The sequence below is a fragment of the Callithrix jacchus genome, chromosome 3, assembly GCF_049354715.1.
Source record: "Callithrix jacchus isolate 240 chromosome 3, calJac240_pri, whole genome shotgun sequence".
Taxonomy (NCBI): domain Eukaryota; kingdom Metazoa; phylum Chordata; class Mammalia; order Primates; family Cebidae; genus Callithrix; species Callithrix jacchus.
In genome coordinates, this window is record NC_133504.1 from 7,690,449 (window position 1) to 7,717,528 (window position 27,080).

At 38.9% G+C, this 27,080-nt stretch overlaps 1 protein-coding gene across 1 annotated transcript in view; it reads right to left on the minus strand.

Annotated features, from left to right (window-relative positions):
* The window catches only part of TRAPPC11 (trafficking protein particle complex subunit 11), a 56,780-nt gene that overhangs the window by 9,789 nt on the left and 19,911 nt on the right, over nt 1-27,080 (minus strand). Inside the window, exons 11-28 of the mRNA XM_003732395.6 lie at nt 26,233-26,326; nt 24,985-25,064; nt 24,815-24,893; nt 24,678-24,732; nt 24,202-24,347; nt 23,895-23,956; nt 23,636-23,768; nt 22,337-22,467; nt 17,958-18,113; nt 16,303-16,490; nt 15,744-15,892; nt 15,440-15,561; nt 14,761-14,880; nt 11,966-12,031; nt 11,700-11,856; nt 7,052-7,163; nt 2,022-2,113; nt 732-865 (exon numbers count right to left, since the gene is read on the minus strand). Of these exons, the coding sequence (XP_003732443.3) occupies nt 732-865; nt 2,022-2,113; nt 7,052-7,163; nt 11,700-11,856; nt 11,966-12,031; nt 14,761-14,880; nt 15,440-15,561; nt 15,744-15,892; nt 16,303-16,490; nt 17,958-18,113; nt 22,337-22,467; nt 23,636-23,768; nt 23,895-23,956; nt 24,202-24,347; nt 24,678-24,732; nt 24,815-24,893; nt 24,985-25,064; nt 26,233-26,326 (2,076 nt within the window). The remainder of the gene's footprint in view (nt 1-731; nt 866-2,021; nt 2,114-7,051; nt 7,164-11,699; nt 11,857-11,965; nt 12,032-14,760; nt 14,881-15,439; nt 15,562-15,743; nt 15,893-16,302; nt 16,491-17,957; nt 18,114-22,336; nt 22,468-23,635; nt 23,769-23,894; nt 23,957-24,201; nt 24,348-24,677; nt 24,733-24,814; nt 24,894-24,984; nt 25,065-26,232; nt 26,327-27,080) is intronic.

Consider the following 27,080-nt stretch of genomic DNA (forward strand, 5'->3'; position numbering starts at 1 on the left):
ACTGAACAAGAAACAGCACTCAGAATCTGCAGAGCAGTTGATGAGTCAGGGTAAACACTTCTGGGTGTTAAGCCATGCTTGTTCTCTACTTATGCCTTGTTAACTGGGAAGTCTTTCCTGACTTTGGAGGACATCTCTGCTATCCCTCTCACGGAGGAGAACAGGACTCTCACTGAACCATGGTTTTGCCTGGGTGTTTTGTTTGCTCATTTAAAAACCTGATGAACTTTTCCAACTCTGATTTGACTGCATGAATCAAAAAATCTAGGTGACTTATAGAAACCTTTGCTGTATCCAAACACAGCAAAGGTTCTATGCAAAATCAAAATCTCTGTGAAACTGTACTGATAGAAACATGGGCTGTTAATATTAGTACAGTGAGGTCTCCAGGCCTCCCACTGACGCACGCGCGCACGCGCACACACACACACACCCTCATCAGTAATAAAGGAAAGATTTAAGTTTTCTAGGAACTAAAATATAATACAGTCCAAGGATTTGTGGACTTTTGTTTTGTAAGAAGAACCCACATGTCTGATCTCAATGATGAGACAAAGGTAACCCACCTTTAGAGGGAGCTGTACGTAAGGTGCTTAAAAATTCCCTATTACCAAAACAACAGGGACCACAGTCAGCTTTACCCAGTTCATTCATAAAAAGTAAAGGTACAGCTCACCATTTCCTGGACACACTTTTGTGTCAACATAAGCAACACAAGATATGACCTGTACCTGTTTGAGACCTGAGAACATGAAGGCATCACTGGGCTCCACAGAAATTTCCACATCTTGAACTAAGTCGGTCTTATTCTGTAGGTGATACCTGACAGGCAATGACTCTCTGACTCGCCCAAATGATGGCAAATCTACAGAGAAAGATGACACATTTCTCTTGGTTTAAAAAATAACTCACCATTTATGGCTTTATTTTTATAAATGAATCTCATTCAACGGACATAGTAACATTTAAATGAATGAAGTTATAGTGTGCTTGCCAGATAAGAAAATTCTTTGATTGGACAACAGTGTTAGGACTGATAAGACAGGCTAAGGAAGTAAGTGTTCTTCTAAAATGACTGGCCTAGACAGGTCTTGGCTAGCAGGAACGGAATTGTATTTTAGGCATCATTTTTTAAATCTATAAAAGATTTCCCAAAATATCAATCATGGTTCCTAAACTAGAATAAGCAAAAGCTGTGTTTTAGTGAAGTTATAAGTAAAACTTTCATTCATGCATTTATGGATACACTGTTGTTTGGCTGTGTGTGTGCGTGTGTGTGCGTGTGCGTGTGTGTGTGTTGGCAGTTCTGCCATTTTATTTTTCCTGAGACACTAAAATATGGAGTGCTTCATGCATTTGAGCATCATCCAAGCCAATTTACAGGAATAGAGAAACATTTAAAAATGACACCATGTAATCTGCAAAATTCAGCCTATGGGAAACTCTATAGGACAGATGACTTAGTTTCCTCGGCAAGGAAGAGATGGAGGTGGGGAGGAGAAGGACAGAGTGGTAGAGAAAGTGGTATTAGAAGTGATGGAGGGGTTAATGGTGGAAGTCGGGGGAGAGGAGAGAGGGTATGGGAGAGGGAGAGGTAGTCAGCCTACCTGCCTACCTATAGGTTATAGATGGATAGTATGAGACTTATCCATCAATTGCAGTGTATAGACCTCAAAATAAACTGAAAAAATATCCAAAGTTAACTAGGAAATTTTCAACATTGGAATTTGATGACATTAAGACATTACTGCTAATTTTTAAAGTCATAATCATGGTGCTGTAATTATATATTTTAAAATAGCCATTATTTTTAAAACAGGCATATGAAAGTATTTATGGCTTAAAATGGTATCAAGCATTTGTTTCAAAATAACAGGGGTAGGAGGAGTGTGTAGAGGGGGAGATGAAACAAGACTGGCCACAACCGACTTTTACAAATGTTGAAAAATGTTCATAATAGGATGTTAAAATAACTACTGCTATTGTATCTTTCTCATCAAGGACGATTTAAATTCTGCTACCTGCATTGACATGGAGAGGGATAGCTTCCACAATCACATGTGGCAGAGTGATGACAGTACTGATGATGGGGATGTTCTCCATGGCTGAAGTCCTGTGACAAAAGAGGTCATCTTTCAAACTCACACTTTCCGAAAGAAGTTAATAAATCAAAAACAGGAAACGTGTACTCACCAACTAATTTCAAAAGAAATATGTTACTTATCCATTTCCCAAAATATTATTATTATTATTATTATTATTATTATTGAGACAGAGCCTCACTCTATCACTCAGGCTGGAGTGCAATGGCACAATCTCAGCTCACTGCAACCTCTGCCTTCTGGGTTCAAGCAATTCTCCTGCCTCGGCCTCCCGAGTAGCTGGGATTACAGGTGCACACCACCACGCCCAGCTCATTTTTGTATTTTTAGCAGAGATGAGGTTTTGCCACATTGGCCAAGCTGGTCTTGAACTCCTGACCTCAGGTGATCCACCAGCCTTGGCCTCCCAAAGTGCTGGGATTACAGGCATCAGCCATCATGCCCAACCTCCCAAAATATTATTAGTGGAAGTGGTTTTGTGAACTTAAGAGCTTTTAAAATTCCACGTCTGAATATTTCCAGTTAACAAATGGTTATGACCCAGGGCTGCTGTGTATTACCAGCAGGGGATAATCATTATGCACGCCATTTAATATAGTGTTTTGGTAGCAATACTTTCTCAATTCAGGAACAGTGCAGTGATTTACATTATAACATAAATTCCTTCTCACTGAGGATGGTTTACAGGTGGGCCCAAGACCAGTTTGAAGAGCACTGTTGTAACTCACTACAAGTATATAGCAGAAACTGAAGAACTAAAAGTATTTTACTATCAACAAACATGGTGGTATTCCCATATTTAGGGAGCCAAAGGAACATTATGAAACTGGTAAGTATTTTCCCTGTGGTACGGTTAAAGGTGGGAACTACAGGGAAATCCCTGTGAATCTAGGGGCAGAGCAGCTGACATTATGTGCAAATTATCAGAGAGCTAAAGCAACAGGCAAAGAATCTAAGCCCTCATCAGTAATACATGAATACACCTCTGTCGTAATACTGCAGCATGATGGAATAATTCAGCAGGGCCTTAAACATGTTGTTTTGACACCTACAATCAAATAAATAAAACTAAACATCAATATGGTAAATTCAGGAATGGAGAAAAGAAAGACAAGTTTATTCACTTCTTAGTAATATTACATATTTCTCCATTCTTAAAAAGTTTCTGCTTTCGTTCCTAACACGGTAAATATTTGTGCATATAATTCACATAAATAAGCTGTTTAGGGTTCTCAATGATTTTTCAAAGTGGAAAGGTGTCTTGAGACCAATACGTTTGAGAACTGTGGGCCTACAGTTACCTTTTATTTTCTGCCTGTCAGGCTTAGGGATGGGCGCTCTTCATGAACAAACCCAGGGAATTTTCCTTCTTGCTCTATGCTTTGCATATAACATGAAAACAATAAATAATACCATGTAATTATATATGCTAAACATATATTCTTTGAAGATAATCTCGTGAATTTCCTCCAATTACTGTTTTTTTCGGTTAAAAATTTTCCTTTAGTCAGTTTTTATAATTTATAACCTTTTTGTGACAGCATAACATTCAGATCTTTCTACTCGTTACTCTGAGTTGTATAAAACATTCCCTTAAAACTAGTGTCTTCTGATTCCTTTCTCATTTTTAACACATGTTATTCCCTGTTTTAGAATTTTTGAAAGTAATTAAAATGTATCTATTTTTTAGTATAAGGAAGAAATTACAACCATACAACTAATCTTCTTACAGAGCCCTTCCTGCTTGTATCTCCCCACCCAAAGGTAACCACTGTCCTGAATTTGCTATGTATCTTTCCCATGTATTTTATACTTTTCCAAATTACGTATGTAGTCATAAGAAATACATAGCATGTTTGACATGTTTTCAATGTCATATTAATGCAATTTATTCATATTCTCATCAGTAGCTTACTTTGCTCACTTTACCTTAAGATGTTGATACGTGTAGCCCTGGTTCATTCATCTCACTGCTATGTATTCATCTCAATAGCTATGTAGCATTCATCTCACTGCTATGTAGCATTCATCTCACTGCTATGTATTCATCTCAATAGCTATGTAGCATTCATCTCACTGCTATGTATTCATCTCAATAGCTATGTAGCATTCATCTCACTGCTATGTATTCATCTCAATAGCTATGTAGCATTCATCTCACTGCTATGTATTCATCTCACTGCTATGTAGCATTCATCTCACTGCTATGTATTCATCTCAATAGCTATGTAGCATTCATCTCACTGCTATGTATTCATCTCAATAGCTATGTAGCATTCATCTCACTGCTATGTATTCATCTCACTGCTATGTAGCATTCATCTCACTGCTATGTATTCATCTCAATAGGTATGTAGCATTCATCTCACTGCTATGTATTCATCTCAATAGCTATGTAGCATTCATCTCACTGCTATGTAGCATTCATCTCACTGCTATGTATTCATCTCAATAGCTATGTAGCATTCATCTCACTGCTATGTATTCATCTCAATAGCTATGTAGCATTCATCTCACTGCTATGTATTCATCTCAATAGCTATGTAGCATTCATCTCACTGCTATGTATTCATCTCACTGCTATGTAGCATTCATCTCACTGCTATGTATTCATCTCAATAGCTATGTAGCATTCATCTCACTGCTATGTATTCATCTCACTGCTATGTAGCATTCATCTCACTGCTATGTACTCATCTCACTGCTATGTAGCATTCATCTCACTGCTATGTATTCATCTCACTGCTATGTAGCATTCATCTCACTGCTATGTATTCATCTCAATAGCTATGTAGCATTCATCTCACTGCTATGTATTCATCTCACTGCTATGTAGCATTCATCTCACTGCTATGTATTCATCTCAATAGCTATGTAGCATTCATCTCACTGCTATGTATTCATCTCAATAGCTATGTAGCATTCATCTCACTGCTATGTATTCATCTCAATAGCTATGTAGCATTCATCTCACTGCTATGTATTCATCTCACTGCTATGTAGCATTCATCTCACTGCTATGTATTCATCTCAATAGCTATGTAGCATTCATCTCACTGCTATGTATTCATCTCACTGCTATGTAGCATTCATCTCACTGCTATGTATTCATCTCAATAGCTATGTAGCATTCATCTCACTGCTATGTATTCATCTCACTGCTATGTAGCATTCATCTCACTGCTATGTATTCATCTCAATAGCTATGTAGCATTCATCTCACTGCTATGTATTCATCTCAATAGCTATGTAGCATTCATCTCACTGCTATGTATTCATCTCAATAGCTATGTAGCATTCATCTCACTGCTATGTATTCATCTCACTGCTATGTAGCATTCATCTCACTGCTATGTATTCATCTCAATAGCTATGTAGCATTCATCTCACTGCTATGTATTCATCTCACTGCTATGTAGCATTCATCTCACTGCTATGTATTCATCTCAATAGCTATGTAGCATTCATCTCACTGCTATGTATTCATCTCAATAGCTATGTAGCATTCATCTCACTGCTATGTATTCATCTCAATAGCTATGTAGCATTCATCTCACTGCTATGTATTCATCTCAATAGCTATGTAGCATTCATCTCACTGCTATGTATTCATCTCAATAGCTATGTAGCATTCATCTTACTGCTATGTATTCATCTCACTGCTATGTAGCATTCATCTCACTGCTATGTATTCATCTCACTGCTATGTAGCATTCATCTCACTGCTATGTATTCATCTCACTGCTATGTAGCATTCATCTCACTGCTATGTATTCATCTCAATAGCTATGTAGCATTCATCTCACTGCTATGTATTCATCTCAATAGCTATGTAGCATTCATCTCACTGCTATGTATTCATCTCAATAGCTATGTAGCATTCATCTCACTGCTATGTATTCATCTCAATAGCTATGTAGCATTCATCTCACTGCTATGTATTCATCTCAATAGCTATGTAGCATTCATCTCACTGCTATGTATTCATCTCACTGCTATGTAGCATTCATCTCACTGCTATGTATTCATCTCAATAGGTATGTAGCATTCATCTCACTGCTATGTATTCATCTCAATAGCTATGTAGCATTCATCTCACTGCTATGTATTCATCTCACTATGTATTCATCTCACTGCTATGTATTCATCTCAATAGCTATGTATTCATCTCAATAGGTATGTAGCATTCATTTCACTGCTATGTATTCATCTCAATAGCTATGTAGCATTCATCTCACTGCTATGTATTCATCTCAATAGCTATGTAGCATTCATCTCACTGCTATGTATTCATCTCAATAGCTATGTAGCATTCATCTCACTGCTATGTAGTATTCCATTGTGCGAATGTGTCAATTTATTCTCTTTTCTATTGATGGGCATTTAGGTTATTTTCCACCCCCCATTTTTTTACTACTACAATCAATGCTACTATAAACTTTTTTTTTTTTTTTGAATCAGGGTCTCACTCTGTTGCCCAGGCTAGAGTGCAGTGGCACAATCTCAGCTCACTGCAACCTCCACCTTTTGGGCTCAAGCCATCCTCCCACCTCAGCCTCCTGAGGAGTTGGGACTATAGGTGTGCATCGCTGAGCCCAGCTAATTTTTGTATTTTTTCAAACTCCTGAGCTCCAGCAACCCTCCCATCTCAGTCTACAAAAGTGCTGGGATTACAAGTGTGAGCCCGTGCACCCGGCCATGAACATTCTTACACATACCCACTTTGTGTACAGATTAAGTTTGGCTAAAATTTCAATACATGTAAGTCACAAATTGTGACAAGCACAAATTCAGGTTTAATTATCTTTCTCAGCTTTATGTTCATATCCATGTGACTTCTGCTCTTCAGAATGACAGAAACTCTCAAATATTAAGTGACAAAGATGAATAATAAAGATATCAGAATAACAAAGACACTGAAGAAAAGACCAGATTGATATAATTCTTACCTTTTCCAAGAGATAATATAATGGCCGGTTGCTACTCCACCTTCAACATTTCCAAGAGATGGACATCGAAGACAAAAACACTCACTAGCACTCTCTCCAGTCTGTAAGACAACTACAGGGAAGAGCTTTATACTCTTTATGCAATGGCTTCATCTATGAGAGGAGAGTTTCACATCCAAGTAATATAACTAAGAAAGAATATCTCACCTATTATATATTATTTATAGAGACTCGGAAAGTAGGGCTCAGAGATGTTAAATGACTTTTTCAAGGTCACAAAGTCTAATATATCAATATTCCATTACAATAAAATCCAGCGAGGCATCTATGTATCTGTGAGTCAGTCCTATGGAAACTAATGAGTGTGAAAAGCTTAAGAGACAGAATAAATATCTTATGGTGATTGTTTTTCCTTTTCTAAATTATTTCATGCCTCCAAAGTAAATACTTTGGGGTAGAGAAAAAGAAAATAGAAAACTTCGCTACCCTTAAAGTACTCAAATTCCAGAAAATTGTGGCTTTTTCCTAATAAATACATACAGATTGACCATTCCTAATCTAAAAATCTGAAACCAAAATGCTTCAAAATCTGAAATGTCTTGACTGCCAACATGACACGAAAAGGTTATTCTACAAGGAAAGGCATCCAGGCGTGGTGGCTCACACCTGTAATCTCACTTGGGGAGGCCAAGGCAGGAGGATTGCTTGAGCTCTAGGAGTTTGAAACTAGCCTGGGCAACAAAAAGAGACCCCGTCCCTTCAAATAATTAAATTAGCCAGGTGTGATGGCATGCACCTGTGGTCCCAGCTATTTGGGAGGCTGAGGCAGGAGAATAGCTTGAACCAGGGAGTCTGAGGCTACAGTAAGCCATCATCCTGCCACTACACTCCAGCCTGGGTGACAGAGTGAGATCCTGTTTCCAAAATGAAAATAAAAAATTTTAAAAGGCTGGGCACAGTGACTTATGCCTGTAATCCCAGTACTTTAGGAGGCCGAGGTGGGTGGATCACGAGGCCAAGAAATTGAGACCATTCCTGCCAACATGGTGAAACCCCATCTCTACTAAAAATACAAAAAATTAGCTGGGCATGGTGGTGTGCGCCTGTAGTCCCAGCTACTCGGGAGGCTGAGGCAGGAGAATTGCTTGAACCCGGGAGGCGGAGGTTGAGGGAGCCGATATTGTGCTACCGCACTCCAGCCTGGCGACAGAACAAGACTCCCTCTCAAAAAAAAAAATTTTTTTTTAAAAGACAAAATGTTATTTAAAGCATTTCAGATTTCTAGATTAGGAATGCTCAACCACTAATTATAATGCCAATAATCCAAAATCTGAAGAATCCGAAATCTGAAACACTTCCGGTACCAAGCATTTCAGGTAAGAGAGACTTAGCCTGTATTACTAACAGCACTCATACTGCCTCATGTGGCTGTTCACCTCTGTGCAAGAATGCTTTCCTCTGCCAATTTTATAGCAAGTTCCCTGATGACAAGATAAGCGCCCATTCAAATCAAGTCTCCTCCACCTTTCAGTTCTCCAGAGCCTGCAGTGTCGCTCCTTTAAATGCAAGCAGGCAACAGTACCTATTTAATGGCAATTTTGGCAATCTGTGAGTGAAACTCTGAAGTACAACAACCGGCCAGGTGTGGTGGCTCACACCTGTAATCCCAGCACTTTGAGAGGCTGAGGCGGGCGGATCACAAGGTCAGAAGTTCGAGACCAGGCTGACCAACAGGGAGAAACTCCATCTCTACTAAAAATACAAAACTTAGCTGGGCATGGTGGTGTGCACCTGTAGTCCCAGCTACTCGGGAGGCTGAGGCAGGAGAATCACTTGAACCCAGTAGACAGAGGTTGTGGTGAGCAGACATCACACCACTGCACTCCAGCCTGGGCAACAGAGCGAGACTCTGTCTCAAAATAATAATAATAATAAACAAAGTGTTTAAACATTAGGTTTTTTATGGTTTTCTAATGTAGAAGGTTGTGACAGATTAATGGAGGTCTGATTGTGGACAGATAACATTAGTGAAAGGGAAAAAAGCTGGATCGACCTTTGCTTTAATTAAGTATTTTTAAGTAACGTTAAAGACTTAGAAAATATATTGTAGCCCAGTAAATAAAATACACATCAATTCGAACCTCTAGAGATAGCCTTTTAAAAAACCTGGGCCATTCATATTAAACTCTGCCAAAGTTCGCCTTAACGATCGTGACTTTTTCCTAACAATTAACATTGGGATCAGTTTGTGACAATGAAGTGGTACACTGCCAGTTTTGAAGGCGGAGGAAGGGGCCAGGCAGAGGAGCACAGGTGGAGAAGCTTCTCCAGAAGCTGGAGAAGACAAAGAAACAGGTTTCCCCCGAGAGCCTCCGGAGGGAACGCAACCAGGATGACACCTTGTGTTTTGGACTTCTAACCTGCATCACTTTAATACAGTTAACTCTATGTCATTTCAAGCCACTAACTTGGTGGTCATTTGCTACAGCAGCAGTAAGAAACTGATACCAGAAGTTCAAGCCAGAGATTATGGCTTAATTTAGTAATCACTTATTAGCTAAGGACTACGATGCTGGTCACACGAAGATGAGTGAGACCCAGCTCAGGTTCTGAAGGAGCGCAGTCCAGTAAGGGAGCCATATTTACAAACAGTAACTGCAATATAACAGAGTAAGTGTAACATTGTAAGCATGTGCAAACAGACATGGGAGTAAAGAAGGAACAGTACGTAGCTCTGCTTGGGAGGAACAAGAAGTTAAAAGTTTACATGAGCTCTGAAGAGCAAGCCACAGTTCAACAGGCTGAAAAAGATGAAAAAGGTTTTAGACAAAAGTTCCAAAGATACATTCAAAAGTAGCTGGGGGCAATGATGGACGAATGCCCTAAGTTTGTCTTGGTTGAGACCTGGGAGAGCACAAAGGGCAGCAGAGAGCCTGGGGTAGAGGCAGCTGGGAAGGTCAGCCAGAGCCGGACCAGGTGAGGTATCATGGCAACAGGAAAGGCAGGCTGGGGAAAAGAATGACTGCCAAGGAAGAAACCACTTAAGAACCTACTTCTGTAGACTGGGTGAGAAAAACGGTAAGATGGCACTGAGGATGGAGATGAAAAGCTGAATTCAAAAAACGTTTAGCTGTAATCCCAGCACTTTGGGAGGCCGAGGCGGGTGGATCACGAGGTCAGGAGATCGAGAACATCCTGGTCAACATGGTGAAACCCCGTCTCTACTAAAAATACAAACAATTAGCTGGGCGTGGTGGCGCGTGCCTGTAGTCCCAGCTACTCAGGAGGCTGAGGCAGGAGAATTGCCTGAACCCAGGAGGCGGAGGTTGCGGTGAGCTGAGATCGCGCCATTGCACTCCAGCCTGGGTAACAAGAGCGAAACTCCGTCTCAAAAAAAAAAAAAAATGTTTAGAAGGTAGCACTTGAGCTCAGGAATGGATGTGGATATGAAAGAGTGTAGTTTCTCTCTGCCATTTCCAACTTGGATGAAGGGTACTCACAACGACCCCTCCAACTGGACATGGGAATGCAGGCAGCCTGAGATCGTGTGGCAGCTGAAGACTTGTAAAGAACAAGGGAACCAAAGTCAGGACACTGGAAATGACCAACACTGAAAGCAAAGGAACCAGCAAGAATGGACAAATAACCAGCTTTTGCTAAGCTGTCAGAAGGGAGCACTGAACTAAGAGATTTCATAATCTCTCACACATACGACTCGATTATTTCACATGCATCATCCTCTCTGCCTCTAAGAAGTGAGGAAATGACCTTTTGAGTTCACAAAAGAGCAAGTGGTAGGGCTGGAAACCGAATCTAGCTCAGTCTGACCCTCAAGATCATTATTCCCAATTAAAACAGTAAGGAAAAAGGGAAGGAAACAAAAAACAAAGTAGGACAGAGAAAATGATTTCCAAACACACCAGAGAAAACCAAGTTTCAAGAAGAGATGAAAGAAAAAAAAACTCAGGAAGACATTGTGAAAGCAAAAGATATTATTAGTACTTTTTAAAAACAGAGAGGTATTGTCCTGGGTTTGAATCAGTCTTACAAACTGTTTTAGCTGGGAGACTCAGAAAATTTATCTTCTACTTTTCTACAGTTGCCAAAGTATCTTTAAGAAATATCTTTTCTAGGGGAGGGATAACATGGGAAGAAATGCCAGATATAGGTGATGGGGATGGAGGCAGCAAACCACATTGCCATGTATGTACCTATGCAACAATCCTGCGTGTTCTTTACATGTACCCCAGAACCTAAAATGCAATAAAATATTTATCTTTTCCCATGTCAGGTTATGAAAACAGTAAACATTAAGAGTCAATGAGAAAAAAAGCCTTTAAAAAGTTCAAAAATGAAAAAAGAATTCTTTTTGTGAAGTACATTTTCAAAGTACAACTTCCTTAGAGTATGAAAAAAGTCTGATCTTTAAAACTCTGGTATAGTCAAGCAAATGGTATTATAAATGACACTAATTCCACCTTAATTCTATATGCATTTGCTTTCCTGAGTATAGGTCTCAAGTTCCCTCACTTAGTAAAAAGCGAATTAACTCCTCCTTTGCCACCTGACACACACACACACACACACACACACACACACACACACACAAGTCTCCTGCTCTTTAAGTGGGAATGAACCAACTTCTCACCATTGTCCACCTGGGACTCTAGCTGGTCCACTGTGGTCATGGATGGAGCAAGCTGGAGCTCACTGGAAACAATGGTGAGGGCCCAGGGTGAGGCACTTAAGACGTCCGTCATCAACAGAAAGGGGATGTCAGCATAAACCCTTTCCAGGTGCTCAAACTGTCACAAATGAAGGTAAAAGGTCTGTCAGGAATTACTTTATCCAGGCTATCGTTTCAGTCCATTTCTAGAACTGAAATGATTTCTAGTATGCCTCGCAGGAACATACCTTGGTAGAAACAAATTGAACTGCAACATCAAACGGGAAGACTGTTTCTATCGTTACAGTTTCATCCTGCAAGAAAATTTAAAAAGCACATTCAATGGCTTCTCTAAATCTTTGTATATAAAGTTTAAAAACACAATCTATCACTGATCAATAAATAATCCCAAATTATACACACTAAGAGAGAAAGGCCTTTCTTTTAAATGATGCTTGTAAAAATCTGTGTAGAGAGAACTGAGTACTGTTTTCTTTTTGGAGACAGGGTCTCACTCTGGCAACCCAGATGCAGTGAAGTGGCAGCATCACAGATCACTGCGGCCTCGAACATGTGGGCTCAAGTGATCCTCCTGAGCAGCTGGGACTATAGGCGCACACCACCATGCCTGGCTACTGTGGCTTATTTTTTTAGAGATAGGGCCTTGAACTCCCAGCCTCAAATGATCCTCTTGCCTCAGAACCCCAAAGCGCTGGTATTATAGGAATGAACCACAGCACCCAGCGAACGTGTTTTCTTATATATTATTTATCTCTGGATCTAATGAAGTGGGCAGGGCAGGCATCATCACCATTTTACAGAGGAGGAATCAGATGTTCCACAAAGCTAGGGTCTTCTTTTGTCTAAGCTCTTACTACACCTCAACTCAAAATAACTAATAATAAAGATAATATTAATGTAATATGACAGACACTGCTACCATCACTATACATGTATGATGTAATGTTCATAATCACACAAGGAAACGAGTGCTATTATGATTGCCACTTTAAGATGAGGTCACATAACTGGAAAGTAACAAAGGCATAAAAGCAGAACTTAAACTGTCATGGAGCCTACACTCTTAACCAACATGCTACATCTCCCTTCTAAGAGTCTGTTAGAAAAACAATGGGGCCTGGGCATGGTGGCTCACAACTGTCATCTCAGCATTTTGGGAGGCTGAGGTGGGCAAACTGCTTGAGCTCAGGAGTTCGAGACCAGCCTGAGAAACATGGCACAACCCTGTCTCTTCCAAAAATACAAAAAATTAGCTGAGCATGGTGGTGCACACCTGTAGTCCCAGTTACTTGGGAGGCTGAGATGGGAGGATTGCTTGAAACCAGGAGGTGAAGGTTGCAATGAGCCAAGATAGCATCACTACACTCCAGGCTGGGCAACACAGTGAGATCCCAAGTCACAAAAAAAAAAAAAAAAAATAGAAAAAAGAAAAAAATGGGGTTATTTTATCTTCCAAAACAAATAACACGACCTCTTGGTAAGAACCCTTTAAAAAAGGTCATACTGGTGAAAAGCCCAGGCTGTAATGCCAGGCACAGCTGAATTCTAATCCTGACTTGATACATACTTACTAGCTATGTGACCTTGAAACCTAATGATGTGACCTTGGGAAAGTTACACAGGTTATCTGAAATGCTGGGACCAGAAATGTCTCAGATTTTTGGATTCTGGAGTATTTCCATGCGTACTGGTTGAGCATTCCAAATCCAAAATTCTCCTGGAAGCATTTCCTTTGAGTGTCAAGCTGGCGCTCAACAAGTTTCAGATTTTGGAACATTCTGGATTTTGAATTTTCAGATTTGGAATGCTCATCTCATGCAGTCTCTTTAAGTCCCAGTTTCATAATCCTCACAGGGTGGTTAGAAACATTAAATGAGATAATACATATAATGTGCTCAAAGTGGTACCCTTATCTCCTAAGTTACCGTACAGGACTCTATGGATTACACCAGGCTACGAGAAATTTTCAACAGTACATGACATGCCTCCTCTTTCACTTGGGAAATACTACCAATTTTGAGATGGTTTTCTTTCCCAGTGACCTGTAAATAGCCAAACTGTGGAGTAACAAAACAAATCCCCAAATTGCTAGGCCTTCTCCTTGGTGGGCTGAGGACCCAATTCCTAAGAGAAAGCTAAGAAAACGTTACTGTCAGGACCTAGAAGATACTAAATATCATAATGTTTTATTATATACAGCACAGTAAATCTATTTAAAAACATGGCCTCTTAAAAATCTCTATAAATAGAAAAGAGACCAATAAGGAATACGAAGAGTCAGCAGCTGCCTTCGAGTTGTGAACTGTGGCTGTGATCGTTCCTATTTTCACTTTTATTTGCACTTATCAAAAACAATTTTTACAAGTATTTTTTAATAACTGAAAAAGTTTTTTCAAAGGGAGACCTCCTTTTCTCCAGAACCTCCTATATATAAATCAACTACAGACTTTATCTTATGTGTGATTTGCTTGAGATCTCAAACCTATTGATCCTCTATATGAAAAGCCATACAGGCCAGGTATGGTGGCTCACGCCTGTAATCCCAGCACTTTGGGAGGCCGAGGCGGGCAGATCACCTAGGTTGGGAGTTCGAGAACAGCCTGACCAATGTGGGAAAACCCTGTCTCTACTTAAAAAAAAAAAAAAAAAAAATTAGCTTGGCATAGTGGCGCATGCCTGTAATCCTACTTGGGAGGCTGAGACAGGAGACTCACATCAACCCAGGAGGCGGAGGTTGCAGTGAATCGATATCACACCACTGCATTCCAGCCTGTGCAACAAGAGCAAAACTCTGTCTCAAAAAAAAAGAAAGAAAACCCATATAAGTCAATTTTCTATTTAATGTTTGAGCAGTGAATGCCAGCCTAAACAAATCTCAACATAAGCGATTTTTTTAAAAGTTTAATTAAAATTTATAATAGACCATAAGAACCTAAGCTGCTTAGTTCATAAGTAAACTAAAATAACACAAAATGGGAACACTCCACATATGATGTTTCATACAGTAGTTATAAAAAAATACCTTGTGACACTTGCAAACAATTTCTTTTTCTTCAACAGCTGTATTGATCAGGTAAGAAACATACACGAGAAACATTCTTGAACCCACTGTTCCACAGCGAACGTACAACATTTTTTCCAGCTATAACAAAATTAATGTTGTGATTTAATTAGTACTACAGACATTGCCTCTTGATATATATTCTCGGATAACGTTCCCGCCTTCCAGAGTTTACCATACCAACTGGCTAAATTCTTTATAACTTCTGCAGAACATTACGGTGTAACTGATCAAAGCTCCCACTGTAGAAGAACACTTGGATTATCTGGACACAGCGTTAGAGTGGAATCATTCCTACTGCATCTCTTAGAAATTATTATTCTCAACTTGCACAAAATGTTTGTATCTCGTTTGGAAGCAGAAGTTAACTGAGAAGTTACTACATTAAGTTACAAACAACAGTTATTTTATTAGCCGACTAATTCATATTAAGCACGTTTTCTAAATTCCCTTGTAGAAAAACTGCTTAAGACATTTTATACATTTAAGTACGTAAAATGTGTATGAAACGTTCATTAATTAAATCACTTTTCAGTCCTAGAATTTGCTGTTAAAATGCTCTGAACTGTTTAAAACTCACTATATATTTAAAACTACAAACTAATTGACTTCTTCTCCAATCCCTGTTGGCCAAGTTTACCTGTTCCCCTGGATGTAAGTCTCCAACTGGAATGTCAGTGAGTAAAGCCGGGTAGGATTCATCACACAGTTCTGTCCCATGAAGAGTCACATGCGTTTTCTGAGTTAAATTGGCATCCTGTCCTGAAAGAGTTAAGATTGGTTGATTCTTCAAAATAAAGAGCTCAAACACTATCCCATGATCAATGCTGTGTGAAGAGCACTATGTCATACCTTCTTTCAAACAAAAGTCCTAGAGTTGACATCACCGATGCTTATTTTATGTTGGATTAATACTGATCAAACTTTCAAAAAGGAATGCTTACCTGGTTTTAAGCCCGCGGTGAGCTTCACATCTCTGATTTGGGTCTTTTCATGAGATTGAACAGTCACAACCAAACAATACATTTCATTAGTCAGGGCAGGGGGCTCGTGTCGCAGATGTACAGAAATGTTTGGAACTCTGGAAATGATCCTTTGAAAAGAAACCCTAGCTGAGTAACTGATTAAAAAAGAGAGCAAATAAATTACTTAAATAAAGTATTTAAAAGAAATAAGAGGTTGGGTGTGATGGCTCACACCTGTAATCTCAGCACTTTGGGAGGCCGAGGCAGGAGGATCATTTGAGCCTAGGAGTTTGAAACAAGCCTGGGCAGCATAGTAAGACCCTGATCTCTAGAAAAAAATACAAAAATTATTCAGGGATGGTGGCACCTGGCTGTAGTCCCAACCACTGGGGGTTGGATAATTGTTTGAGCTTAGGGGGTCAAGGCTGTAGTGAGTTGTGATCATACCACTGCACTCCAGCCTGGGCAAGAGAGAGACCCTGCCTCAAAAAAAAAGAATAGGATGACCTTTAACACCAGCTCAGCAAAGCGGACTTACATTGTGCTTGCCTGAATTGTTATGCTGTCCCAGTGAACTTCACTGTCGGGTAGCTTAGGTCGCCTTTTGAAAGACCGAGCTGCCTGTAAGGCTTCTTGGGAGGAAGCAGCATCTCCTCCTCCTCCCTGCCAATTTAAAACCACACATCTTCCCATCTCATTGCCCAGAGCAAGATCCACTGAAGTAATCTAAAAAAAAGGATGTCAGAAATGCCATCTCACATGTGGTTGTCACCATCCCCTCTCACCAAAATTACATCATAGACTACTAGACCACGGAGTTCCTTAAAGACCCCCTAGTGTGACAGAAGTCAGAACACCTGCTGTTAGAGCCTTCCTCTGGCTGGGACATACACTAACTGCACTCTGGGTTTCAACTTCTTCACCTTAAAACAGAGATAATAACCTGACCTTCTATTGAGGGGCTGACTGTACGGCAGTGTTATGGATTCAGCATGTGGCACAGTCCCTGATGCAATGAAACTGAATTCGCGGTTGCTGAATGGAATAAATATTGTGATGGCCACAGATACATTATAACCTACTTTCTGATGCCACAAATATTCTTCCTGAAAATATTTATAGTATTAACAATAAAATGCTTTATTAATTGAATACATGTTGCATTTAACTAAATCCTTTAACAAAAGGACTCAAAATAAAATTACGAATTATAATTTATGTCTGGTAGGTTTCCTTAGGTACCATTAAAAAATAAAACATGCAATTAGGAGATTTAATCAAAATCATGAAGATTTTTTTTAATGAATAAGCAAAACACTTTGGATATTGGTTAATAATAAAATCAACATGTTCATAGAAACTGTTATGGGAACCTTGGTGGTACATATATCTGAGCAATGGTCCCAAGTGTAGATGAGCTAACCATTCCCATTCACGTCATGAAAAGCAAGCGCTTACTGTGTGCTAATCACTATTCCAAGCGAGTCACATTAACCAGCTGATTTAATCCTCATGAAATCCTCACAGGTAAGTACTCCTATGATCCCCATTTTACAGATGAATACACTGAGAAGACACATAGAAGCTAAGTAACTCCCCAGGGCCACAAGCTTGGTAAGCTGGAGAGCTGCAATTTAAACCCACACCGTTTGGCTCCAGAGTTTATGCTTAATAAAGATATGACTTAGATCCTATATTTCTAAAAGGCATTTCAATTGCCTATACTGTTTCAATCTTTACAAATATATGTTCATTTTTCCTTTAAAAATATGTACTCAGTAATGTTTAAACATCAAAAGATATTCAGTCTGAATAACATAAAAAAATATTTTTTATATTACATAATATACATTGTTTAAAACTCCTTAACTGATTATATAGTCATTAAAAAATGAGATTGGTTGTATGTACTAACAAGAAATAGCGTCTAATATTTTGTCATTATTAAGTGACAAAAGCCAGGTACAGTTTATTCTCAATTTTATTACTTGAAAAAATTTTAAACTACAAATATGTTCAAAGAAAAATGTGTGGAAGGAAACTTCCCAAACTATTACGAATGGTTTCCTTTAGGAAGTTCAAATAGAAGATTTTCATTTTTTTTACTTAATAAGCTTTTATATTATTTACAGTTTTCTGATATAAACATACTACTTTTACTAAAAATATTTTTAAACACATTTCATAACTAACCTCAATTTTCTTTCCCACGTCTTCAGTTTTTGCAACAAATTTAAATAACAGTTTTCTTGTTTTACCAGGAACTAAGCACATCTTTCCTTGAGTCAGATTTTCTAAAACTTCACTCGCTTTAGAAGCTTCTTCTATCACACAGAACTGGTTGTATTCCTGAAAGGGGTGAGCAAGGGCCATCAAATGTCAGATGTCTGCTAACGCTGAATGCCAAGTGCTTTGGAGCTCATTTAGTTTTAACACAAACACCGAAGCATTATGAGAGGTTACCAATAAAAGAAAGTATTTTTATCCCAAATAGAGGCACTTACCCACTCACTGCTGCCACAATGAGACAGTTCACTACACACAAACTGTTTCCTGAAAATATTTAGATAACCCTCTCCCAGAGAGAGAACAGTTTGTGCCTTGTTGTACTGCACACGACACTGTTTATCCTTTTTTTACTGGGCTTCTGTGAGGCTATCATCTTTCCTGTTTCTCTTCCTGCTTGGTTACTTCCTGTTTTTCCCACCTGGAGTGCAGTGGCACAATCTCGGCTCACTGTAGCCTTAACCTCTTGGACCCAACGGATGGTCCCACCTCAGCCTCCAAAGTAGCTGGGATCACAGGCACATACCATCACACTTGGCTAATTGTTGTATTTCTTGTAGAGATGGGGTCTCACTATGTTGCCCAGGCTGGTTTCAAACTTCCTGGACTCAAGCGATCCTCCTGCCTTGGCCTCCAAAAGTGCTGAGATTCCAGGCATGAGCCACTGGGCCCAGCTCCATTCCTTTGCTTTCAGGTCTTCATTTCTCTCTACATTCACTTCATTGGAAAACATATTTGTTTCCACATACTCCGTACCATTGTTGCTAGTACCTCCCACATAAAGTTGTCCTACTCTGTCTTATTTACTTAATTCCAAGCTTATATCCACAACTGTCTAGAAGACAAGTCCACTACCACCTGAAACTCAGTATGTCCCAAAGTGAATGTGCATCTGCCTTGCCAGAAGAGAACATGCCTTACAGATGAATAAAGGAAGATATCTTTCATGTTTCTATCTACGGAGTCACCATGCTCGTCTGTTCAATAAATAAAACAAACCTTTCCAAGCAAGAGCCATCTTCTATCCCAGCAGATAAATTACCTTCGTAGAAATTCTTACACAGTTCCAATTTTATACTTTCCAAATAATTTTCATTTCTATTCCATGCTTCCAAAGCCGATTCTACTTTTTTCCTTATGATTTATATCGTGACTTTCTTTTCTTTTCAGATGGAGTCTCATTCTGTCACCCAGGCTGGAGTGCAATGGCACAATTTAGGCTCACTGCAACCTCCCCCTCCCAGGTTCAAGCAATTCTCATGCCTCAGCCTCCCAAGTAGCTGAGACTATAGTCACCGACCATCATGCCCCGCTAATTTCTGTATTTTTAGTAGAGATGGCGTTTCACCATGTTGGCTAGGCCGGTCTTGAACTTCTAACTTCCAGTTATCTGCCTACCTTGGCCTCCCAAAGTGCTGCGATTACCAGCATGATTCACTGCACTCGGCCTGTACCTTGAATATAATCTAAATTGTAAAACTAATTGCTTTATATTCAATTTTAACATTTTTATTAGTTTTTAATTATAGTTTATGTTTGTTGTTAAAAAAAAAGAAAAGAAATGAAAGAGTAGACTATTGAGGGAGAAGTTAAATAAGAGTTCCCTTACACGAGCCCAGGAATTTGAGGCCGAGGTGAACTATGTGATCGCATCACTGCACTCCAGCCTGGGCAACAGAGTGTCTCTTTAAAAAACAAAACAAGCCAAACAAACAAACAAAAAAAGAATCCGTGTGTTGACCCTCTAGTTTCATAATGAACAAAACAAAAAAAAAAAAAACCCTGCCCTTCTGTCCTTGAGGAGCTTAGATTCTGGTAAGGAAAACAGGTAATTTACCAAATAATCACACAGACAAAGGTGAAACCACAGTGTGATTAGTACTAAGGCTAAGAGAGCCTGGCTAAGTGACCGAGTCATGTAAGTCAGGGGAGGCTTCCCTGAGGAAGTGATGCTTTTAAGTGAGAAAAGCCAAAGAGGAATGAACTCGTCAGAGAGGAGGGCAATCCAATTCAGGAAGAGGAAAGGCCATGTACAAAGGCGCCTGTCCTTCAGTCATCCTGTCCCCACTTTCCAGCTTCTGTATGCACTCGGCAATGCAGATTTATCTATTTTTAAATGCCTCTTGTATTCCTAAATCTCCATTCTCAACACCAGTATCTTAATCCCAATCCTTGTACTTCTGTACCTGGATTAATATAAAGAGCCTCGAATTGGCTTCCATGATATTATTTATTTCTATTTTGCTACTAGAAAAAAGTTTCTTAAAACTTTAGAAATAAATTTCATGCTTTTACTTAAAAATTCTCAAACTGGCCGGGCATGATGGCTCACATCTGTAATCCCAGCACTTTGGGAAGCTGAGGTGGATGGATTCTTTGAGCCCAGGGGTTCAAGACCAGCCTGGGCAAAACAGCAACACCCCGTCTCTATTTAAAAAAAAAGGCAAAAATTAGCTGGGCATGGTGACACGTGCCTGTAGTCCCAGCTACTCAGGGGAGGCTGAGATGGGAGAATCACTTGAGCCTGGGAGATTAAGATTGCAGTAAGTCAAGATGGTGCCACTGCACTCCAGCCCAGGAGACAGAGAGACACCTTGTCTCAAAAACAAACAAACAGACGCAATAAAATAAAATTCTCAAACTGATTAGAGGGAATCTTGAATAAGGGTCCGAAGTTGAATAAAACATCGTTATCTTCAGGTGATCCAGCTTCATCTAATCATTTCTATTACAGAGACATTTCTGACTTCTTATGAGTCAAATCCTAATAAAACAGACAATACCGTTTCTTTATCACCAGCCAATAAATAGAACACAGATAAAAGAATGAATACATCTTGAAAAACATCTGTTTAGCCTATCCCTGCTTAACAATGCAAGGTTCCTTTAAGCCACCTGGCCTTATTTCCCACTACCCAGCATTATAAACCCTCGATTCTAGAGAGGCTTGACTATCCCAGAAACACAGAATACGCTCTTCTGTCTCCATACAGTGTTTTCTCGTTGCCAAACGTGTTCTCCCCTCCCATCATTTTAGACCTATTGTAATTTCATCTTCATTCTTCATCCCTCCCTTTTCTCTGGCGTGCCTACTACAGCTGTACTTCTTTCTAGCCACACTGTATGATTTCGTCTTCATTACCTACTTGGGCAATCTTTGATTCTGTCCTGGCCCTTGTCCCCCAAAATGCCTATATTTCAATGAGGTCGACATATGCTATACTCAGGTTCAGAATGTTAAGAATATTGTAACTCTCAATAAATGCTTATTGGTTAAAGACTTACTGTACTTTGGTAATCGAAAGTTGATTATCTACTAAGTGCATTCATAACAGAGTTGTAATGTAATCAAGGGCTTGACTATCTACTACATCATGCTTCACATGTATTCAAATGCAGAAAATGATTCAAACAATCCCAATTCTGCAAGGAAAACAAGTCGCTTATATGTTTGTGCACAGAAAATGTCTAGACTATTCAAGAAGTTAGCATAGAGGATGTACGGGAGAACGGAATTAAAAGAAGACTCACGTTTACTTTTCACTTTATATCCATCTATTCCATTTCAATTTTTCAAATATCAAACATAAATTGCTTCCATGATCATAAACTAATAACATTAACTACTAATGTTGAAGTAGAATATAAACCAAATGACTTTTTAAATTTTACTCATTCTGAATATACCTTATGTGGAATTCAAGTATACACTATAAAAAAATATAAGCCCAGATGTGGTGCCTCACACCTGCAATCCCAGCACTTTGGGAGGCTAAGGTGGGCGGATCACTGGAGCCCAGGAGTTCAAGACCAGACTGGGCAATATGGCGAAACTCTGTCTCTACAAAAAATACAAAAATTAGCCAGATGTGGTGGCAGGTGCCTGTAGTCCCAGCCACTTGGGAGGCTGAGGTGAGAGGATCTCGAGTCCAGGAGGTTGAGGCTACAGAAAACTATGACTGCACCACTCCACTCTAGCCTGGGCAACAGAGCGAGACTCTGTCTCGAAAAAGACCAAAAAGGTATATATATACTGTGTGTGTATATACACCCACACACAGAATTCTTAGACTTCACAAACACAGAGTGAAAACAAAAATTGGAGTAGGCAAAGTATGAAACTTGAATTGCCAGAAGTTTGGAAATTATTTGTAAACAGACCTTGCCAAAGTTCATTTGTTACTATGACGCCATTAAGACATAAAATTCACTAAGCTCGTTTTATCTAGTTTAACACAAGCTACAAGATAAAAATGTGGTAAAAACACATGAAACGGCACCGTTACCTGATTATTAAAGCTGACACAGAGCTTGGAAAACCTAATTGGATGTGGACAATCAGCCTTCAGATAAATATCAAACTGAATGGGAACATCAACATGAAAACTTGGAGCATGAAACTTGGCTTTGCATTGCACTAGAAATAAAACAAAAGGGCTGCGTTATGCACAAGCAGATACCCAAGACCCACACATCCTGTTAACCACATTTCTTCTTCAGAAAGACACATCTGCACTGACCATTCTTCCTGACTTCTGCACTTAACGCATTTCAAGAGACAAATGAGCTCACTTTTCATCATAAAAATAAAATTTAGGCTGAGTGCAGTGACTCACACCTGTAATCATAGCACTTTAGGAGGCCAAGGCAGGTGGATCACTTGAGGTCAGGAGTTTGAGACCACCCTGGCCAACATGGTGAAACTTTGTCTCTACTAAAAATTCAAAAATTAGCCGGGCATGGTGGCATGCACCTATAATACCAGCTACTCAGGAGGCAGAGGCACAAGAATCGCCGGAACCCAGGAGGTGGAAGGTGCAGTAAGCTGAGATGGCACCACTGCACTCCAGCCTGGGCCACAGAGTGCAACTCTGTCATAGAAAAAAAAAAAATAGGCTAGGTGCAGTGGCTCATGCCTGAAATCCCAACACTCTGGGAGGCTAAGGCAGGCAGATCACCTGACGACAGGAGTTCAAGACCAGACTGACCAACATGGTGAAACCCATCTCTACTAAAAATAGACAAATTAGCCTGGGCCTGTAATCCCAGATACTCAAGAGGCTGAGGCAGGAGAATCACTTGAACCCAGAAGGCAGAGGTTGCAGTGAGCCAAGATCGCACCACTGTACTCCAGCCTCGGCAGTAGAGTAACACCCTGTCTCAAAAAATAAAATAAAATAAAATAAAACTTAAATAAATTATACCTTCAAAACCATCTTTAATTTTAAAATCACAGCTGTTCCAGAAATGTAGGTGACAAGATTTTAAACAAAAAAGAGCCATTTTGTTATTATTTCAAAATACCTACCTGGACAGTAAAGCACAAACCTTTTAAATAACTGTCAAGTGTTTCTAATAACCCCTGAACTATAAATGAGCAAAGCATATTTTTAAGACATAAAGTATTTAAGATGCTGACTATCTTCATAAGTCACTGAGGAGACACACACACAAAAATCAGTTTATCTATAACATGAATATACTTCGAAAATTCTTTCTTGACTTTCATATTTATTATTCTGCATCTATTCATTCCGTAGAAATAAGATTTCTCTAAAATAACACTGTAGATGTTAGCTACCTACCGAATGGCACAAAGTCCTGTACTCCTATTGTGAAAATATTGCTGCCAGCCAGAGAAATTCGGTCTGCCCACAGCTTCTGAGCAGTTTTCACAGCTAAGATATCACAGTCAGGTTCTGGATCGGGACTTTCATTCTGCATCAACACAGAGTTAACGTTCATTCGACTAGTTGAAAGAAAAACCACTAGGTGCATTAGTTGATGTAGATACACGTTTACATATGCCTAATGACACACTTTATATAAACAGTTCCAACCTACCATTAAAACATTTATGAGGTTCTTTTCTATCCGAGACTTCTGGTCATCTTTCAGAGTTGAAGCTAGTATGAAGAAAAAAGGAAGAACATTCTAAGTACTTATTTTTAAGTCTCCTACCCCATATACTGTTTTAAACACTTTATATAATAATAAATAGCTCTTCTAAGATGACCAAGCATGGTGATTTGCATATAGTAAAAGTAGTGCTAGTTATCTGAGACTAAATTATCCTTTAAATTTTAAAAAGCTTAAAGATGCTACATAATTGTATGTATCAAGAATTTTACTCAAAAGAACATCAGGTTACCTCTGCCAAGGAGTTCTAGGGAGTAAGTAATGTAATCCTTTAACTGGGCCATGAGGTAGGAGCACTTCAGAGCTGTAGTTAATATAGATGTAAGCAGAGTCCACCATCCTTCACTACGGTAATCACACATCACATAATCCAGCAACCTCAGAGAAGACAAAAGGAAAGACTTGCTGAACCGGCTTCACAAGAAAGGGAGAGTTCATGGAGAAAAAAGTACCCTCCTCATTGTAAGTATAAAAAAATCTTACTGAGATAGTTGAACAGGTATTCTCATATTCAGCTAAATGTGAGATTTCCTAAAACGCTGAAAAAGATTGTGCCATCAATGGCACTTGAAAAAATGTTACAGAAATGGAGTTTAAAAGCGATAGAAATAAATATGAAAATACTAACTCCTTCAACACTGATTTCGATTCCAATTTCACTTAAGGTCATCTGAATACTTGTAAAAGTAAATAGTGAACAGGACTCACTTCAAGGCTTTGGTATAATCCTTTGCGTAATAATATTCCTCTCCCATCTGAACCACTATAAAGGAAAAAAGATGTATGCATGTCATTTAAAAAGTCATTCGGAGTTGCATGCAATGCTGACGTCTGTGGATACATACTTAGGTGACTTTTCATCCGCGGGCACTTATACTTCTTGAATTGTGCAACGGCATTGCTCAGAAGAGTTATGATCATTTCCTATTAGACAAAGTAGAGTGCAAAACATTTCAGTACGAATGTTTCTTTTTTAATAGTGTAAAAAATACTTTATGTTGGACACAAAACTTACGGAGTGAACAACATTTCTCTCCTTCAGCTGAATGGCAAGAATTCCCACCTTTTCTTTTTCAGGATCAGAAAGATCAAAACCTGTGTAAGAAAAGATACAACCCATCTTAGATAGCTCATTCAATACAAATCTTCACATGAACAGTGTATGTGTACACTCCTTGAAGTCTTTATTTAACATAATCATTTCAGATTCTTGAACATTCTAGAATCTTAAAGGTGCTAAGAGGCAACTTTATTAACATGGTGACTTCTCCGTGTTCTGTTCTGATGGGAACATTGTGGATGGAGCTCAATGTTCTTTTACCCAGTGGAATCGGCCATCTGAAAAGCAGTATCAGTATTATCCTCTATAGAGGATATACTCGCTGGAGATTAAATCATTTCCTATTTTTTCTTTCTTTGAAACGGGGGTCTCACTTTGTTGCCTAGGTTGAAGTGCAGCAGTACAATCACAGCTCACTGTAGCATTAACTTCTTAGGCTCAAGTGATTCTCTCATCTCAGCCTCCCAAGTAGCTGGGACTACAGGCATGTGCCACCATGTGTGGCTAATTTCTGTATTTTTTTTTTTTTTTAGAGATGGGGTCTCACTATGTTGTCCAGGCTGGTCTCAAACTCCTGGCCTCAAGCAATCCTCCTGTCTTGGCCTCCCAAAGCACCAGGATTACAGGCACGAGCCACCTCACCTAGTCAGTAATTTAACAGTTACAGTTCAACTGCTTGAATTAAATTATGTATAAAGCATTAAAAAGATAGGCAGAGAAATTGTTTTTAAGGTAATACAAGTTAATGCTGTTTTAAAACGTCGAATCAATTGTTAAAGTTAACTGTAATTAAAATACTTAAAATAGCCAACAGTGGCATGTGTCATTTAAAACAACAGATGTCCAAATGCTGTATTTTTTTCTTTTTTTTTGAGATGAGGTCTCACTATGTTGCCCAGGCTGGAGTGCACTGGCTACTCACAGGTGTGATCCTTCTGCCTCAGCCTCCCAAATAGCTGGGACTACAGGCAAGTGCCACCACACTCAGATAAATGTTTTAATCACAGCAACATCTTTAATTATAAAGTTACGCTAAGAAGTAGTGATACATACAAAGCATTCTAAAAATGAAAACAATGTTTAAAAAGCACCCATTTTTACTTCAACATAATTTTTTATGCATGTGCAGCCAATGGAAAATGCATGATAGTTATTGTTGCCTTTTGAGATTGAGAGGAAAGGATGGAGGGAAAAATTATTTACTTAGTATTCCTTGTCGCCATGATCTTTGTCCATAAAAGTCAAGCACGCCTGTTTGTGTTTCTAAGGGATCAGGATTGGGATACATTACAGAAGCCTGTAAATTGAAACACAAGCCTGAATAACAGTTTGTGGAACCCACTGCCATTCAACTCTTGCCCAATCTTTGACTGAATAAAAACTTTTCATAAATACAAATACCAAACACACATTCAATTATCAAATTGGTGAATATTTTAACATAAATTTTAACAAAAATTAAGCTAAAATGTTTTATTTAATATTTAGTTAGTCTCATAAAAATTAATCAATCTGATTCTGACAAATGATTTCAAAGCAATTTCTTCACATTTTTTAATCATTGCTCTAATAAACAAGTAAAAATATATTACAAATTATGCTTGATATTTATTCCACATACACAGATGCTCTTTGTGTAAATGAAAACAATGTTACAAGGACGTTTACAGAGAAGACACTATTTTCCTTCTTTATCACTTCTGTATAAAATCCTGGTACTGTAGGGGGCTATTTTTGGCACCAGAACTGACAGATTTACACTGCTTTTTCTTCTTCATAGCTTTTTCCTCTGAAACCAAGATGTAATACATGTACATTGTTGAAAAATGCAGAAAACATCCAAAAGGAAAAGGATGAAAATCTAAATTCCTTACAAACCTACTACCAACTCCCACTGTTGAAATGTATATCACTTCCAGATTTCACATGCAAAAATTTGTTAATGATTGATTTTTCAACCTGCTTCTTTCATTTAAATATATTCTGTACATTTAACCCAGCATTAAATATTTTTCTAGAATATTATTTTTCATGGCTGCTTGCTGGTGCAT